Source organism: Hyaena hyaena, unplaced genomic scaffold, assembly GCF_003009895.1.
Source record: "Hyaena hyaena isolate Hyena2069 unplaced genomic scaffold, ASM300989v1 scaffold_675, whole genome shotgun sequence".
NCBI classification, from domain to species: domain Eukaryota; kingdom Metazoa; phylum Chordata; class Mammalia; order Carnivora; family Hyaenidae; genus Hyaena; species Hyaena hyaena.
Genome location: NW_024081303.1, coordinates 4,964 through 21,475, shown reverse-complemented (window position 1 = coordinate 21,475; position 16,512 = coordinate 4,964). Strand labels below are relative to the sequence as shown.

The 16,512-nt window shown below is 41.8% G+C and overlaps 1 protein-coding gene across 1 annotated transcript; it reads right to left on the bottom strand.

Annotated features, from left to right (window-relative positions):
* Positions 1 to 573: 573 nt before the first annotated feature.
* MLANA (melan-A) lies at positions 574 to 13,553 on the bottom strand. The gene is made up of 4 exons (XM_039217119.1): positions 13,477 to 13,553; positions 8,981 to 9,077; positions 1,813 to 1,926; positions 574 to 642 (listed from the first exon to the last, which is right to left on the bottom strand). The coding sequence occupies exons 1-4, from the start codon at positions 13,551 to 13,553 to the stop codon at positions 574 to 576; spliced, it is 357 nt and encodes a 118-aa protein (XP_039073050.1).
* Between the last annotated feature and the right edge of the window lie 2,959 nt (positions 13,554 to 16,512).

Below are 16,512 nucleotides of genomic sequence, written 5' to 3'. Positions count from 1 at the left end.
TCTATGTTTTCTATTCTATGTGTTAAGATACAGGATTTCTGCAGTATGTTATTGTTGCATCATGGAATTTTAGAACACAAAGAGACATTACTGTCACTTTCCTGAATCTGACTATAATTTCATACGTCAATCAGCTATTTTTCTTAAACCTATAAAGGTATTCTTTTTGAGTACTACATGCCACAGACTCCTGTGCAGCAATTCTGTTAGAGTTCATGTTGGTCAAGAGGTTGCGTCTTCAAAAATTAGAATAGTAGTTTGTTAGTTGTTAGCCAAATTTCAACTAAGAAGAGATTTAATGGTGCCAGAACACACACTTGAATTATGTCTCAGAAAATTATCCAAATAGTATCAGGCATTATAGCATTTATTGACAAATTTTTTTTCCATTTTAATATTTCTCATCATTTCCTCAATTAGTATTCCTAGTTGTTTTATTAAGAATTTAACACTCAGCTTATTATTAGAAATTATTTACACTGTTTCTGCAGCATTCCAAAGCAGAATATTTGATGTCCATATTAAATTCCAGCAAAATTGTAAGGGAAATTATCTCAGCACCTCTCAGCATTCTCACAGGGAATAAGGTGGTGGTGACTGTTTTGCAGAGAGCTTCTCATAGGCAGGTGGAGCATTGGGAACCTGTGAGAATGAGAAAGGGAGAAAGGCTTGGCAAAAGTGTATATGTTTCTGGGAGAGGATAGAGTTAATGGTTAACATCATAATTATACTGTTTCTCTGGACACAAACTTGTAAATGTCCACAGGTTTCCCAAAATCTCAAAAACTTATTTATACCTGTATTATCTTTATCTGTAGAAGTCCCAAGCCTAGCTAGTGAATTCTTGAACACTTTTTTAAAAACCATTAATATACATTACATTTATACCACATAGATACATTTTTGTAGGTGTGTCTAAAGACCATTGCTATCATCAGTACGGCAAAACGTGCCAGGCCTTTATTTAATGCTTACAATTTTCTAGAGTATTTTCATTGTTTTCATGTTACAGGTTGGAAAACTGAGGTTAAGTTACTTGTTCAATATCACACAATTTCCCAGTAATTTGGCTCCAGAGTCCTTTCTCTCCACCATTTTGATATACTGCATCTATGCCAGTGCTGTCCAATAGAAAGATCATACCACATATGAGATTTTAAAATTTCTAGTATCTACATTACAAAAACAAGAAGAAACAGCTAAAGTCAATCTTAATTTATTTAATCCCACATTTCAAAATATCATTTCAACATGTAACTGATATTAAAATCATTGATGAATTATTTTTATTTTTTTCTTTATACTATTTCTTTGAAATCTGGTATGTGTTACAGCACATTTTAACTCAAACTACTTTGTTACAAGTGTTCCATAGGCACATGTGGCTACCCTGTTGGACTGCACAGCTCTATAAAATCTATAAAAACAGATGCTTTTTTTTCCTCCCTTAAATATAGCTATATTCAGAAAAAGGCAAATATACTAAAATCACAATACAAAAAAAGATTTTGTATCCAGAACCCAACTTCTTCCTTTGGATCTTATACACATAAAATCATTGACCCTAAACATTATGGATACAAGAGGACACAATTTAAGACAGTCTTTGTGCTTCCCCATTTTTATCTTTGTTATTATTTTTTATTATGGTAAAAAATATATATAACATAAATTTACCATTTTAACCATTTTTAAGTGTACAGTTCAGTAGCATTAAGTATATTCACGTTCTTGCTTTTTAATTGGACTAATTTTATCCATTTAAGTTAAAAACAGCCATACAAAAACAGCAAGATATAGATCTCAACCTACCACTGATTCACAGTTATTCTCTTGAAAAGGCAGTTTGCTGTCCTGGTGACCAAACCCCTCATGTGGACATCTCCCTGTTAAGGTACTTCGAGTGCCAGTGTGAAAGCTTTTGTCCTGAAATGTGCATGCATGAAGGTCAGTGGTTAAGAAAAAATAATTGAGTTCATTAAAGAAAAGAGAAGGAAGTTGAAGTTTTAAGAATGGGTTTTAATCGGAATGCCTGGGTGGCTCAGTTGGTTGAGCATCCAACTCTTGATCTGTGAGATGAAACCCCACATCAGACTCTGTGCTGACAGCACGGAACCTGCTTGGGATTCTTTCTCTCCTTCTTCCTCTACTTCTCTCACCCTGCCTTTCAAAATAAATAAATAAACAAACTTAAAAAAAGAAGAAGAAGAAGAAAGGGTTTTAATCTTGGTTCTGCCACTTACCTGCAGTGTGTTTCAGGCTAGTCACTTTGCTTGTCTGAATTCCAGTGTTTGCACCTGTAGTATGAAGATATTACCACCTACCTCTCAGAGTTGTAGAAGTTAAAACTAAAGGTAAAGCACTTAGCACAATGACTGACACCCAATAGTTAGTCACTGAATATTTTTGAAGGGAAGGAGAAAAAGAATGAATCTAAAAAATGAACCTCAGAGAATTATTTTGAGTGGAGGTGATCAAAGTTAGTGAGGTATCCTAGTGAGAATAGGCATATGAGAAACTTGGCAGCAGAGACACATTGCCTACTTCTGCCTTCCCCATAATGACTGCAAAATATCTTAAAACACTACAAATCCATATGTTGTGGTAGAAATACTATGGTTGTAGCCTGAGCTTCCAAGTTAAGCTGCACCATGATGACTAATTAAGGACTAAGTTATGCACCCTGAGTTACCATGGGGAGGGGTGGGTGAAATCTTATTTTGGTGTTTTGCATAGGTTTACAAGGCGATATTTTCCATCCCTAGAATCGAATAACAACAAATTATGCAGGAAAGAGACACATACCCAAGTGTGGACTTCAGTGGATACACCATAGTGAGGTGTAATATTTCATCACTGACATAGTTTAAAATTGCTGGCACATTATGATAATACAAAGCACACTTTTAGTTGCTTTTATTATTATTGTTAAATTCTCCATAGTGGTGGTTCTCAAATTTTAGCATGCATTAGTATTACCTGAGGGCTTGTTAAACCCATATTGGCCTACCCACATCCAGAATTTCTGATGCAGTAGGTCTAGGGTGAGGCCCATAATACACATTTCTAACAAGTTCCCAGGTGATACTGTCAAAACTGCTGATCCAGGGCCATGTGGAGAACCACTGCTATGCAGACAAAGCACCTCCTTACTGCCTGCATCTGGGCAACCCAGCTATACTCCGATCCTTAGAAGAACCAGGCAGGTAATGCTAAGGGGTGAGAGGGTGGCGCCAGGTGGGGGCCATAGGAAAGGAGGGAGAGTATCTCATCTAAAGGGACAACCACTCTATAGCTGCCAGTTTTTGCTAGATCTTTTGATTTTTTTTTTTTTTTTTCTAAGAAGCTGGAGGGGTGCCTGGGTGGCTCAGTCGGTTGAGCGACCGACTTCGGCTCAGGTCATCATCTCACGATTCGTGGGTTCCAGCCCCGCGTCGGGCGCTGTGCTGACAGCCAGCTCAGAGCCTGGAGCCTGCTTCGGATTCTGTGTCTCCCTCTCTCTCTGACCCTCCCCTGCTCACGCTGTCTCCCTCTCTCTCTCTCAGAAATAAATAAAACATTAATACAATTTTTTTAAATGTTTTTTTTTTTTTAATTTATTTCTAGGAGAGAGAGAGACAGCGTGAGCAGGGGAGGGTCCGAGAGAGAGGGAGTCACAGACTGAAACAGGCTCCAGGCTCTGAGCTGGCAGTCAGCACAGAGCCCGACGCGGGGCTCGAACCCACGAACTGTGAGATCATGACCTGAGCCGAAGTCGGACACTTAACCGACTGAGCCACCCAGGCGCCCCGACATTAATACAATTTTAAGAAGAAGCTGGAAATCGAGATTTTTATATAACATGTTACTTTCAAATGTTGGCACCTAATTCAATTTTTTTTTTCCTGTAGTGCCAAACACCAGTGAGCCAAATGCAGCCCATAGGGCATTAGCAGTATGCATTCTGTGGTACTGGCTGAGAGGGATTGGAACAAGGAGACTGTGAGGATGTTAGCAGTTCTTTAGCCTTTTCTGCAGGCTGTGGCTAATCATTGGGGTCTACTAGGATGGAAGAGGGTATTAAGGCAGATTTCTCAGGGAGAAGTGAAGTGTTTGGAACATCAGTGAGATCAGGCCAGACATTGATTGGGCTGTTAACTACACAGTTATAGACTGTAAAGAAGTCATTTTCCTAGGGGCGTCTGAGTGGCTCAGTCGGTTAAGCGTCCAAATTTGGCTCAGGTCATGATCTCATGGTTCGTGGGTTCGAGCCCCGTGTCGGGCTCTGTGTAGACTGCCAGCTCACAGTCTGGAGCCTATTTCAGATTCTGTGTCTCCCCCTCTCTCTGACCCTCCCCTGCTCATGCTCTCTCTCTCTCTCTCTCAGAAATAAATAAAACATTAAAAATTTTTTTAAAAAGGAAGTCATTTTCCTAGACTCTAGTCTGAAATTATTATTGATGCTACACCCTGGAGGGATATATGCACAAAGGCCCTAATCTTAATGTGAGGATGCAGGAAGTTTCTGCAACTCCTCAACTCCCAGCCCGCAGGTATTTAATGCGTTTTCTCCCTTTACCTCAATTATCACTTTTATTTTTTTTTTCTTTTTGTAAATCTCTCACCTGCCATAGGATAGGGGAATGATCCACTCCCCTAGTTCACTGCCAATTCTCTGTATTTATATTGAGACTTCAGCATGCGATTTAAAAGGCAGCTTCCTGGGGCCACCTGGGTGGCTCAGTTTATTAAGTGTCAGATTCTTGATTTCGGCTCAGGTCATGATCTCACAGTTCGTGGAATCAAGCCCCTCATTGGGCTCTGCACTGACAAGTATGGGGCCTGCTTGGGATTGTCTCTCTCCCTCTCTCTCTTCCCCTCCCCCACATGAGTGCATGCACAAGCACTCTTTTTCCCTGTCTCTCTCTCTCAAAAATAAATATAGAGGAGACTGGGTGTCTCAGTCGACTAAGCATCCGACTTCGGCTCAGGTCATGATCTCATGGTTTGTCGGTTCGAGCCCTGCATTGGGCTCTGTGCTGACAGCTAGCTCAGAGCCTGGAACCTGCTTCCGATTCTGTGTCTCTCTCTCTAACCCTTCCCTGCTCACGCTGCCTCTCTCTCTCTCAGAAATAAAAACATTAAAAAAATTTTAATATATTTCTCTCAGAAATAAAAACATTAAAAATTTTTTAATATATTTCTCTCAGAAATAAAAACATTTTAAAAAATTTTAACTAAATATATATATATATATATATATGTATATACATATATATATTTTTTTAAGGCAGCTTCCTGGGTCCCACCACCAGAGAGGGTCCCAGAATCTGCATTTTAGCAAGAGCCTCAGGAAAACTGAGTGTAGAGGCCCCCGGTCAAGCATTGAGAAACACAAGTGAGACATGAGTGTCAACTGAGCTGTAAGCAGGGGCCTTGAAATTCTTCTTCAAGAATCAAAAAGCATTATGTCCTAAATTTTCAAGTTAAAGGGTAAAGTTGGTAAATACAAATACAACTTCCATCCCTTTATAAATTGTTTTCCTGCAGAAACAAGTTGCTGCAAAAAGCATTCATTTCTTTAAAAACTTTCCAGGGCTAACGGAAATCGTAAGTCAATGGGAACACTTTAGGAGGTCTTAATTCCAACCAACCATGCTACCATTCTATGGTCAATGCAAGTGGGAAAGTAAAACATTTGAAAGCTTAAAGCAGTTTGCTAAAGGTGGAATAATTCAGGTACCTGAAGCTTGCATTTATTGTCATTTATGTTCTTTGGTTTTAAAATGAAAAAAAGAATCACTGAAGAGAGGCAGGGAGGTAATTACATAATTAAATGTGGTATTTAGTGCATTATTTTACATAATTCTGCCTAAATTTCTTAGACTACTGATCTCCAACCCAGCTTTTCAGAAAATATGAAAGTCTAAAAACAAGATTTTAATATTAATTTAAAAAATAGGGTCATCCTGTGTGGCTTAGTCGATTAAGTGTCCAACTTCAGCTCAGGTCATGATCTCACGACTCATGGGTTTGAGCCCTGCGTGGGGGCTCTGTGCTGACAGCTCAGAGCCTGAAGCCTGCTTTGGATTCTGTGTCTTCCTCTCTCACTGTCCCTCCCCCACTCATGCTCTGTCTCTCTCTCTCAAAAAAAAAAAAAAAAATAGGGGCACCTGGGTGGCTCAGTTGGTTGGGCATCCAACTTCAGCTCAGGTCATGATCTCACGATTCATGGGTTCGAGCCCTGTGTGGGGCTCTGTGCTGACAGCTAGCTCAGAGCCTGGAGCCTGCTTCGGATTGATTTTGTGTCTCCCTCTCTCTCTGACTCTCCCCTGCTCACGCTGCCTCTCTCTCTCTCTGATATAAATAAAACATTTAAAAAAATTTTTAAATAAATAAAAATAAACATTAAAAAATAAATAAATGACAGCATTTTTAGATGCCATGGGAGCCAGAAAATTTAAACACAGCTCCATTTCGTAAAAATTCCAGAAACTCTAGAAATCACTGATCTAGACCTGGAGACATGGTAGGTTGAACTTAAACCTTACTAAGCAAAATGTTACTCACACAGTGTCTGAGCTTATGACATTAAAGGCTCTCTGTTATGATTTAGTTGAATTTAAGTTGGGAGTGTTGAATCAGAAAGGAAAAAAAATCATTGTATTTTTGTCCAGTAGCATCAGACCAGTAATTGTGGACAGTCAGGAAATGGGTACCAACATATTGAATTTGTAGAGCTTTTACTCCTTAAAAGACTAAATAATTGTGTGTTTTTATATACAAACATAGAATTAAATAAATATATGGAAGAAAATATATATTAAATAAAAACTGATATATGTCTTATTATATCACATAGAATAGAGCAAATGAGGCTCAGAGAAGTTAAAATCTAAAGTCACCAAGCAAGTCAATGACAGATAGTAAGACCCAAATCCTGATGCCATACAATTGGGTGACTGCTATGGGTCAGGCACTGGAGGTACAAAGATGAGTAAGGAATATTCTCTGTCCCAAGACATAAATGGAGGAAAGATAAGGGGTGGAGAGGCAAAAAATAAATAACCAATTACAAAGCAATATTAACTCTGTACTAGAGACACAAATGGAGTTCTGTGGCAGAGAGCAAAGTCCCTCCCTAATCTGTTGTGGACAGCCATAGAGAGGTGTCCTATGAATGCAAGGTCCATCCCTAATCCCCTAACCCAAGATTTTCCTATGGTACTTGGTTTGGAACTTTATTCAGACTCAGAAACCTCCTCCTTTCCACTAAATGTCAACACACTCTAGGGCTACTACTGCTCAGTGGCTGTCTTGGCCCCCATACTTGCCCTTTCATGATATGTTTTGGATACTCTGGCAAGATGGGCATTAAAGAAAGGGGCACATGGGACTACCCAGGCTTCCTGGCAAAGAGAAGAAGAATTCAAAGGGAAAATACCCCCTTCCCCTCTTCAGACTGTCAAGCTCCAAATCCCCACCCTCACCAATTGTCCCCTCCATCACATAACCTTTTCTTCTAAATGAAGTGTTTACTGAATGAGGAATGGGACTTTCCAACATCTTTTGTAAAGATAATTTTTTGCCATAATCTATCAACCCAGAAGTTTTCAGATGTGTAATAATAAAGGGAGAGAGGGAGAGAAGTGTGGAGTGATAGAAAAGAGAGGGTGGAGGAAGAGAGAAGGAAGGAGGGAGGAAGGGGGGAGAGAAATTGCAACTGTCCTTTCATTCCATTGCTCACTATGGAGAGAGCCTTTGGATGCTTAAGAGCTAAAGTGCTACCTGGCTTTAAACTGAGACCTGTAGTTCTTATGGTTTATTTTATTTATTTTTAAAAATAATTTTAACTTTATTTCTAGGAGAGAGAGAGAGACAGCTTGAACAGGGAAGGGTCAGAGAGAGAGGGAGACACAGAATTGGAAACAGCCTCCAGGCTCTGAGCCGGCTGTCAGCACAGAGCCCGATGCGGGGCTCGAACCCACAAACCATGAGATCATGACCTAAGCGAAAGTCGGACACTTAACCGACTAAGCCACCCAGGCGCCCCTGGTTTAGAGATTCAACTGATGTTCTCCCATTTGTGGAAGACACTACTGCCCCAAGACTGGACTGTGTAATTTTTTAGATTCCTGTTCATGTGAGTAAAGAAGTAAAAGTTCTGTCAAAACCACATTGGCCATCAAATGAGAATGGACTCTGTTAAAAACCCAGTGTTCCTGGGGCGCCTGGGTGGCTTAGTCGGTTAAGCATCCGGCTTTCGCTTAGGTCATGATCTCGCGGTTCGTGGGTTCGAGGCCCGCATCGGGGCTCTGTGCTGACTGCCAGCTCAGAGCCTGGAGCCTATTTCAGAGTCTGTGTCTCCCTCTCTCTCTGACCCTCCCCTGCTCGCACTCTCTCTCTCTCTCTCCTAGAAATAAATAAAAATATTAAAAAAAAAAAAAAAAAAAAAACCAAGTGGTCCTTTGTGCTGCTGAGGAGTGGATAGTTTCCTAATTGTACTTACGGCTGCATGGATCCTAGGCATGCTGAATTGCTTGGTATGACAGTTAGGAGAACCCGGTACTCCCAGACAACCCAGGAAGAAAGGGGCGAGGCAGCGAGGTGAGATGAGCAATCCACTAAGTTGAAGAACAGAACCAGTGAGTATTCCCAGAAGGATCGATAAGACCTGGAGCATTTCACATGCCATTGTTTGCTGTGCAAGAAGATCAGGACCTCTGCCTTGCACCCCACAAACTATCAATGCTCAGCTACATACACAGCCAAGTACTCAAGTTTGCTGTAAGTAAAATCAAAGAAATAGAACAAGTTTCTGGTGGGGGTTCATCCCTAGGCAGAAGCAAAGGAAGAGCTGAAAGAAGTATAAATAACTAGAACCAGAAATGAGAGCTAGAGGTGATCATGAGAATGTTATCTCATTCCCCAGAAATTCAAAAAAAGAAAGGGAAGGGAGTGCTGGTTCCAGAGGGATTCAAGCAATGGAAACTTTACTAACCCTCAGTCTTCTGTATCCACTTCGTCTTCTACAATACCAGCAACCAATGAGCAGCAAAATTCCCAGGACTACTGTCAGGATTCCAATCCCTGCAGCCCTGGCCCAAGAGAGACATATCCATCTGGGTACAGAAACCTTACTCCAGACTGCAATGAAACATGCATCAATCTTCAATCTTTACAGGGGTTGTTCCAGCACAGAGCAACACCCCCCACCCCCAACCCCCAAGTAGTTTCCCACCCCATACCACACTGAATACTCACCAGGCCTCCAGCATCTGTAACCAGGAACAGGAACTTCTTTAGGAGCCTCTCAGGTGTGTGCCCACAGAATTAGGGCTACCTGGCATGACCTAAGCACCCAAGTTCCAGGCACAAGAACTACAATAGAAACTGACCCTTACATGAACAAAGTATTTACTGAGACTGAATTATCTTTTCTTTCCATCAGGACTTGTTTAAAATATTTTCCCTATTAGTCCAGAAAAAGGATTGATAATTAACATAGACTTAAGACCTACTCTAGGCCAGGTGCCATGATTATTATTGTACAAATACTAGATTATTTAATTCTTACAACAACCCTGTAAGGGAGGCACTGCCTATCAACTCCATTTCACAGATGATGAAATAGATTCAGAGGTTAAGTGCCTTACTGATGGTCATACAGAGGTAGCACAAGATGAAGCCAGGATTAAAACTTGAGTTTATTTCATTTGTGTTTGTGTCTTTTCTGCCCCAAACTCACCCCCTCACTCCTTGCCCATGATTAATATGTATATATATTCGTGTTCAAAGACTCAGCACCACCCCTCCCAGAATAATGGCAACCAATCCTGGCTTCTCTCATAAGCAGCCCTGCAGTAGTAATCAGCAGTGTGCTTACCCAATCTCTTTTAGGAAAGGAGCTCCCAAAGGAGTTTTTTGGTTTGAGATTTGTGTTTTAATTTGTGTCCTCAGTGGCTAATAAGTGTCAGGCACACTAGTGTTTCAAAAGATATTTCTTGAAGATAGATGGATGGATGGATAAATGGACAGTTGGATAGATGTCCAAATTAATAAAAAATGAACAAATGAATTATGGGTGATTACAAATTCACATCTGCAAAATGAATGAACCATTTAATGTCTTCTTTAAGATAACTATTTATAAATATCTGGATATGGGGCATAATGTTAGCCCCAACAGCATTATTTTTACCCATTTACAATTGGAACTGAAGACCTGAAATACCATCCTTAAAGATTCATCTTTCCTTTGTCCTAACAGCTTAATTCTGTTACTTTCACCTCTTGTGGGCCATTGACACTCCAGTAAGAATGAGAGAACTCACAATTTTCCACAGAGGTTTTTTATTTTAATATTTTTTTATTTATTTCTAGGAGAGAGAGAGAGAGAGAGAGAGACAGCGTGAGCAGGGGAGGGTCAGAGAGAGAGGGAGTCACAGACTGAAACAGGCTCCAAGGTCTGAGCTGGCAGTCAGCACAGAGCCCGACACGGGGCTCGAACCCAGGAACCGCGAGATCATGACCTAAGCGAAAGTCGGACGCTTAACCGACTAAGCCACTCAGGCGCCCCTCCACAGAGCAGGTTTTGATTGGGAATAGAGAAAAGATACTGAAGAGGAGGAGAAAGTATTTAAAGCAGCCACTGTGGATTTAGGGCTGGCACATTCTGACTGAAGGGGTGAAAGTAGGCCTTGTGGGATTTAGAGGCCCTCAAGACTGTAACTGTAATTATTGTATAGGGATGCCATAGCCTAAGCCAACTGTTAAATATGTATCTCATGTTTACATTCCACTAGGCAAGATACTATCTGGCCTCTCCTTGCTTCAGGAATCAAATTTAGGATCACCAAGGACTGAACCAGATGGGTCAGTGCTTGCTGCTTACTCTGTTCTCACCTGAGTGACCTGGAAAAGGCATTTCAGAATGAAGCTGGGGCTAGAGCCCTGGGGATTCTGAGACAAGAGGCCTTACCTCTCCAGACTGCTTGGCTGCCAAGTCAGAGATGCCAGCTGACCTTCGGAGTCGAGACACTAAAGATGTTCAATAGGAACCTCCCAGCTGGCCAGGCATGGATTATTAAAAGATAAAACAAGGAGGCTCAGTGCTGGGGAGAGGTGTGTGAGCTGAACCTATAGCAAAGCTGTAGCTTCACTAAGAATGGTCTGCTCCTCAGCAGCAGGATGCAATCTGGGCTTCTAAGCCAACCTTTTGAGCCCTGTGTTCAGTGGCCCATGGGAAGCATTAGTTACCACAGAGGCCCTGGAAACAGTGCCTGAGGCTGTGGTTTACCTCTATAACACTGTCATTTAGCTGACATCTGCCTGATTTTCTACATCATAGCATGATCAAAGTGGAAAGTGCTGTGACTTGCTAAAGAAAGCCTCTGCAGAGCTGGGTGACTTATAAGAGATTGAGCACTGAAGGTAAATCAAGATATAGTGAGGCTTCTCCTGGAGAGATCTCTGCCCTGTAACACCTTCCTAACCACCTCCTTCTCAAGGCTGCTGAGGCATCAAGTCTATTCTGTCCATCTCTAAATAGGATGGATGAGAGTGCTGGATAAAAATCCTGACCTAATTATGCAGACCAGTCCACCTACTTTGTGGGTTATGAAGCTGAGACCTGCCAAGATTCATCAACCTTAGTGACTTCTCTGCTATTCATTGAGCACTGATTTGTGCCATGCATTGTGCTAAGCACCCCACATATAGACTTTTATTTCATCCTAACAGCTTTCCTCTGAGGTAGATATGATGTTCATGTCACAGGTGATATTCTTAACATTTTAAAGTGGTAAAATGTCCAAGGCTGCACAACTAGTAAGTGACAGAACCAGTATTCACAGTGACTGGCCTAAGGTACCTGTGCAGTGCCTTTCCTGCCATAGCACCCTTTCCTGAAATGAAGCTTTCACATGAAGCATTCATTCAGTGGGTTCTCATGACTGAAGGCAGCTGATTTAATTCCTAGCATGCTTGTGCTCTAATTTCACCCACCAAGTCTGTGGTCATCCCCTTGGACGTCTTAACAAAGACAGAGCTCTGCTCTGTTCTTTATTCACAGTCACATTGCATTTACACACATCCAGTGACTGATAGAGTGGCGGAAAACATCAAGATATGCCAGACACTACCAAAAGAACCCACTATCCAACTGGGTAGGGCTCTCCAGAGTGTCATTCAAATGTAAGTAAGCAGGAGAGTCGCCTGAGATTCTTTTTAAAGTGCCAACTCTGCACCTCTACCCCTAGACCTACAAAATCAGCTTCTCTAGTGGCAATGCCTGGGAAACTGCATTTTAAAAGTTCCATAAATTTAAAAGCTCCTTTCAACTGAAAGAACCCCTCAACCTCTCTTTCCTGAGGTTTCACAGTGATACAGTTTGTTAAATCATTATACAGAAGCTGAAACAATATCCAGCTAATATTATGTGTATTTTCGCTCTTCAGACTTTTTTTTTTTTTTTCAATAGATCTCTCCATCCCAATTCCCAACTGACCATGCAGGAATGTTAGAGAATCCCAATAAGATCTTCTAAGGAAATGCTCCGAGCCTAAATTCTTCCTCAGTTCATTTAATGGATTCTACATCTTGCTTTGCCCTGCTAGTTCACTCTGGTAAAGATTTTTAAGTAGTTACTTTCCAAGGGAAAGCAAGTTTGCAGTATGTTCTGAACTTAAAAGATAGTCCAAATAAAAACCGGGTACTTGTCTGTCTTGTTGAAGTCTCCACTCAGAGGGTGGAAACTGACCTTCCACCACCACACTCTTGCCCACTCTAGTACATGTAAAGTGTGTCCCAGGAAGCTGTCATCCCATTACAGCATATTATGCTTGCTAAAATTATTCTTGAGCCTAACTATCCACTAGACTGTAATATTTTTCCAAAGACAAGGATAGTGTCCTGGACTGATTATGCATTGCTTAGCACTTAGAAATGTTGAATCATACAAATACTTATTTTTTATTAATTCATAATATCAAACACCTTTCCTTAGGATAAAATTATGATGCAGAATTATAACCACCATCTTCACCCTGGAGTCAGTCTGCAATTGGAGTTGCACATACTTGTCCTTCATTTTCAATAACTCTTTAGCAACTTGCCTTTGTTCTGTCTGTAGACCATCTCTAGGAGCCTGAGTGGATTGGACATAACTAGGTTTAAGGAAAGAGTCATCTTGTTTCCAGACAGATGTTTTCCATCCAGAGAACCTACAGAGAAAGCCTAATAGCCAAGGATGCAGACAAATAAATTCCAAGATCCAACTGATTTTCCTTCCTGTCTTCTTGCCTGTTTGGCCTCAGAGAAGCTTGACTGAGCACTTTGTAGGGCCATGGGGTCTCCTCACCTCATTGTCAGGGTTTTTACTCTCTGGAGAAATGAACACTAGAGAGATTTACTGACAGGCATGTGCTGATAGAAATCAGCAGGCTGTGTCAGCAAATGGCAAACTGGAAACCTCACTGGATTCAGTTTTCAACTTACTCTTCAGTTGTGATGTAGGAGTGGTTGTGCCCCTTCTTGGGGTAGCCAAGGATGAAGTGAGCTTCTTTTTTTGGCATCTTGTGGAGCAGACCACAGGATACCTACAGCAGGGCAAACAGGCATCATTTAATGCATCCAGAGCATCCTCACTCAGCATTTCATAAAGATACACAAAGACATTCTCTCCAAGTGAACATTAATAATACCCAAGACCCTCTGGTTTTTCTCTGTGAGAAGATTTGTATTTGCTTTTTTCATTGATATCAAGCAGAAATTGCTCAAGTTTCTAACCACTTCAGCCAATTGAAACTTAAGTTTAAAGAAGAAACTACAAACAAAAGCAAAAAAAAAAAAAAACACACACCTTTGAAATTGAGTTATTATTTTGGGGGAAAGTGCTCTTCATTTGCCTTTAATGTGACTCCATACCATAAACTTGTAGAGAAACAAATTCTTTTTTATTCATTCCCTACTTTCCTTGACACAAAATTGATTGATAAAAGAAGAGGAGTTATCTCTCTCCAAAGGTATTAATTTCATATTAATCTTTGGCTAAATACATGGTTATGATGAAATATGAGTATGTGGCTGAACACAGCATCCTCCAAGTCCACTTTCCAACAAATGAAACTGCCTGGGCTTGTCCATGTTCACTCTACCTAAAACAAGCTGAGGACATCCATAACCTGACTTTATCTAACAATTTGTTTTCCCTCTCACTGAAATCAGTTTCTCTTTCTCCCTCATTCAAGTCTCAGGAATAGGGTTTAAATATGTTTGTGTATATATATTATAATAATACATATTATAATACACGATTTTAAACCATAATACAAATAGACAAAACACATGAACTGCGGAGGTCATGATTAAACTGTGCTGGTTGGAAACCAACAGTGGTTTCTCTTCTCTCCTTGCTATTGTGTATTTTTCTACCCTCTTGTTCTCATGAATTTCAAAGGTCTGATAATAGAGTTATATTAATGAGCCTGCTTAAAATAGTAGGAGAGAGGTGGGAGAACAGAAGGGAAATTCACCACATGAACACTTTCCATTAGGGCATTTTGTGCATAATTTTTCCTTCCCAATTGTAAGAAAGAAATTACAGTTGAACTCACTGATTATCTCAGGTAAATAATGTGGGGGTGAGCGCTGTGTTCAAAACAGATACAAAACTCGATTCTGCATTAAATTGTTTTTGTAAATCTATGTAAATCTCTGCAAACAGTGTAGGGACAACAAATGTACCTCATCTCACCCAAACCAAGGAGAAGTAGTCTTTCAAATGACAGGAGAACACACAAGTGGAATCAAAATCAGGATGCAGCCTGAATGATTGCTTTACCTGGCTCTCTGCTTTGCTTTTTGGCAATCTAGAGACAGGACCTAGGAAGAGATTTTGTGAGCCCTCAGTAGCCGGAGACCTACAAGCACTGAGGAGAAATTTTGCTGATAGCCAAACATCAGGAAAGCAATGACCCCAAAACCTATTTTCTTGGACAACAACAATGGGTGAGAAGGCCATGCTCTTACCTTCCTGGATGGGATTGTTCTGTCTGCTAGCTTGCCTGTGTCAGAGAAGACTGCCTCTCTGACTCTTAATCTCTTAGATTTCTTTCCCTGGTCTCCAATCCCATGTTAGTCATGAGTTTGCATTTCTGACAGGGTCCTTATGATTGCTTAATTGGCATGAAAGAAACTGGCTTCATTCCTCTCCTCAAAAAGTCATTGCTCACTGTGGCCTCTGTTTTCCCCAATCTCAAGACTTCCTTCTAGGAAAGCCACTCATTTTGTTTGTTTGTTTATTATTTAACATGTTTCTTTTTAATGTTTATTTATTTTTTAGAGAGAGGCAGAGTGCAAGTGCAGGGAGAGGCAGAGAGAGATGGAGACATAGAATCTGAAGCAGACTCCAGGCTCTGAGCTGTCGACACAGAGCCCATGGCAGGAGTAGAATTCACGAACAGCAAGATCATGACCTGAGCCAAAGTCAGATGCTTATCTGACTGAGTCACCCAGGAACCCCTTGGAAGTCACTTATTTTAAGTATTGGTCTCTCGATGGGGGAGGCAAGATGGAGGAGAAGTAGGGAACTCTGTACATTGCACTTGCTCCCATATCTTGCACGGAGAAGGCCTGAAGCCATAGGAACCCTTACAGAATCCAGGAGTTTGGGAGGAAGAGGAGACAGAGTCTGCTGAGAAAACCTTCTAGCACGAATGCGAACTGGGAAAGATAAAACTGGGCTGGAACCAGAGACACAGAGGGACGGGGGCGATCCTCCTCTGCGGGGAGTTTAGAGGGAGAACGAGAGTGGCCAAAACTGCTCAAGACACTGTCCCTGCCGCTGGGGAACAGAAAAACCTCCGCTCAGGCACAGAGGGACCCGGTTTCCTGCTCTCCAGCTTGTCCTAGGCGGGCCCCACTCGTCCAGGCAACCCCCGGGGAAACTGCTCCCTGCGTGCCAGCTCGACCTGGAGGGGACGCCAGTGGCCACGCCTTTGTGCTCTGGCTCGGCTGGATCCCTAGAGGGGAGGCAAAGGGTTTAAAACTGAGAGATTTGCCCACGAGTTCGTGTTTCCGGCAACGAGACACAGAGGGACCCAGTTTCCTGCTCTCCTGCTGATCCTGGGTTGGATGCACTCATCCCAGGTGACCCCCTGATGAAACTGCTCCTCGCTCGCCAATGCGACCTAGAGGAGACAGGAGCAGAGACTTCTGGCTCAATCCCCAGGGGGAAGGCAAGAGGCTTCCCTGAGGGAAGGGACTGCCCTGAGGGAACTGCCCTGAGGGAACGCCTGTGAGTTTGTGTTTCCGGCAATTTCAGTGGGGTGCACAGACTGTGATCTGGAAACGAGGCCTGGCCTGGGATATAGACCAGTGGCCACCTTGGCTGCGCCCCCAGCACAGGGAGTCTACACACCGAAAAAAGTGAGTTGCAGTACTTGGTTCAAGATGGGACTGGAACGTCGCCACTCTTCTCCCCAAAACTGTCAAGGCAGGACTCCTGCGGGACGCATTGGATCAAACCACGCC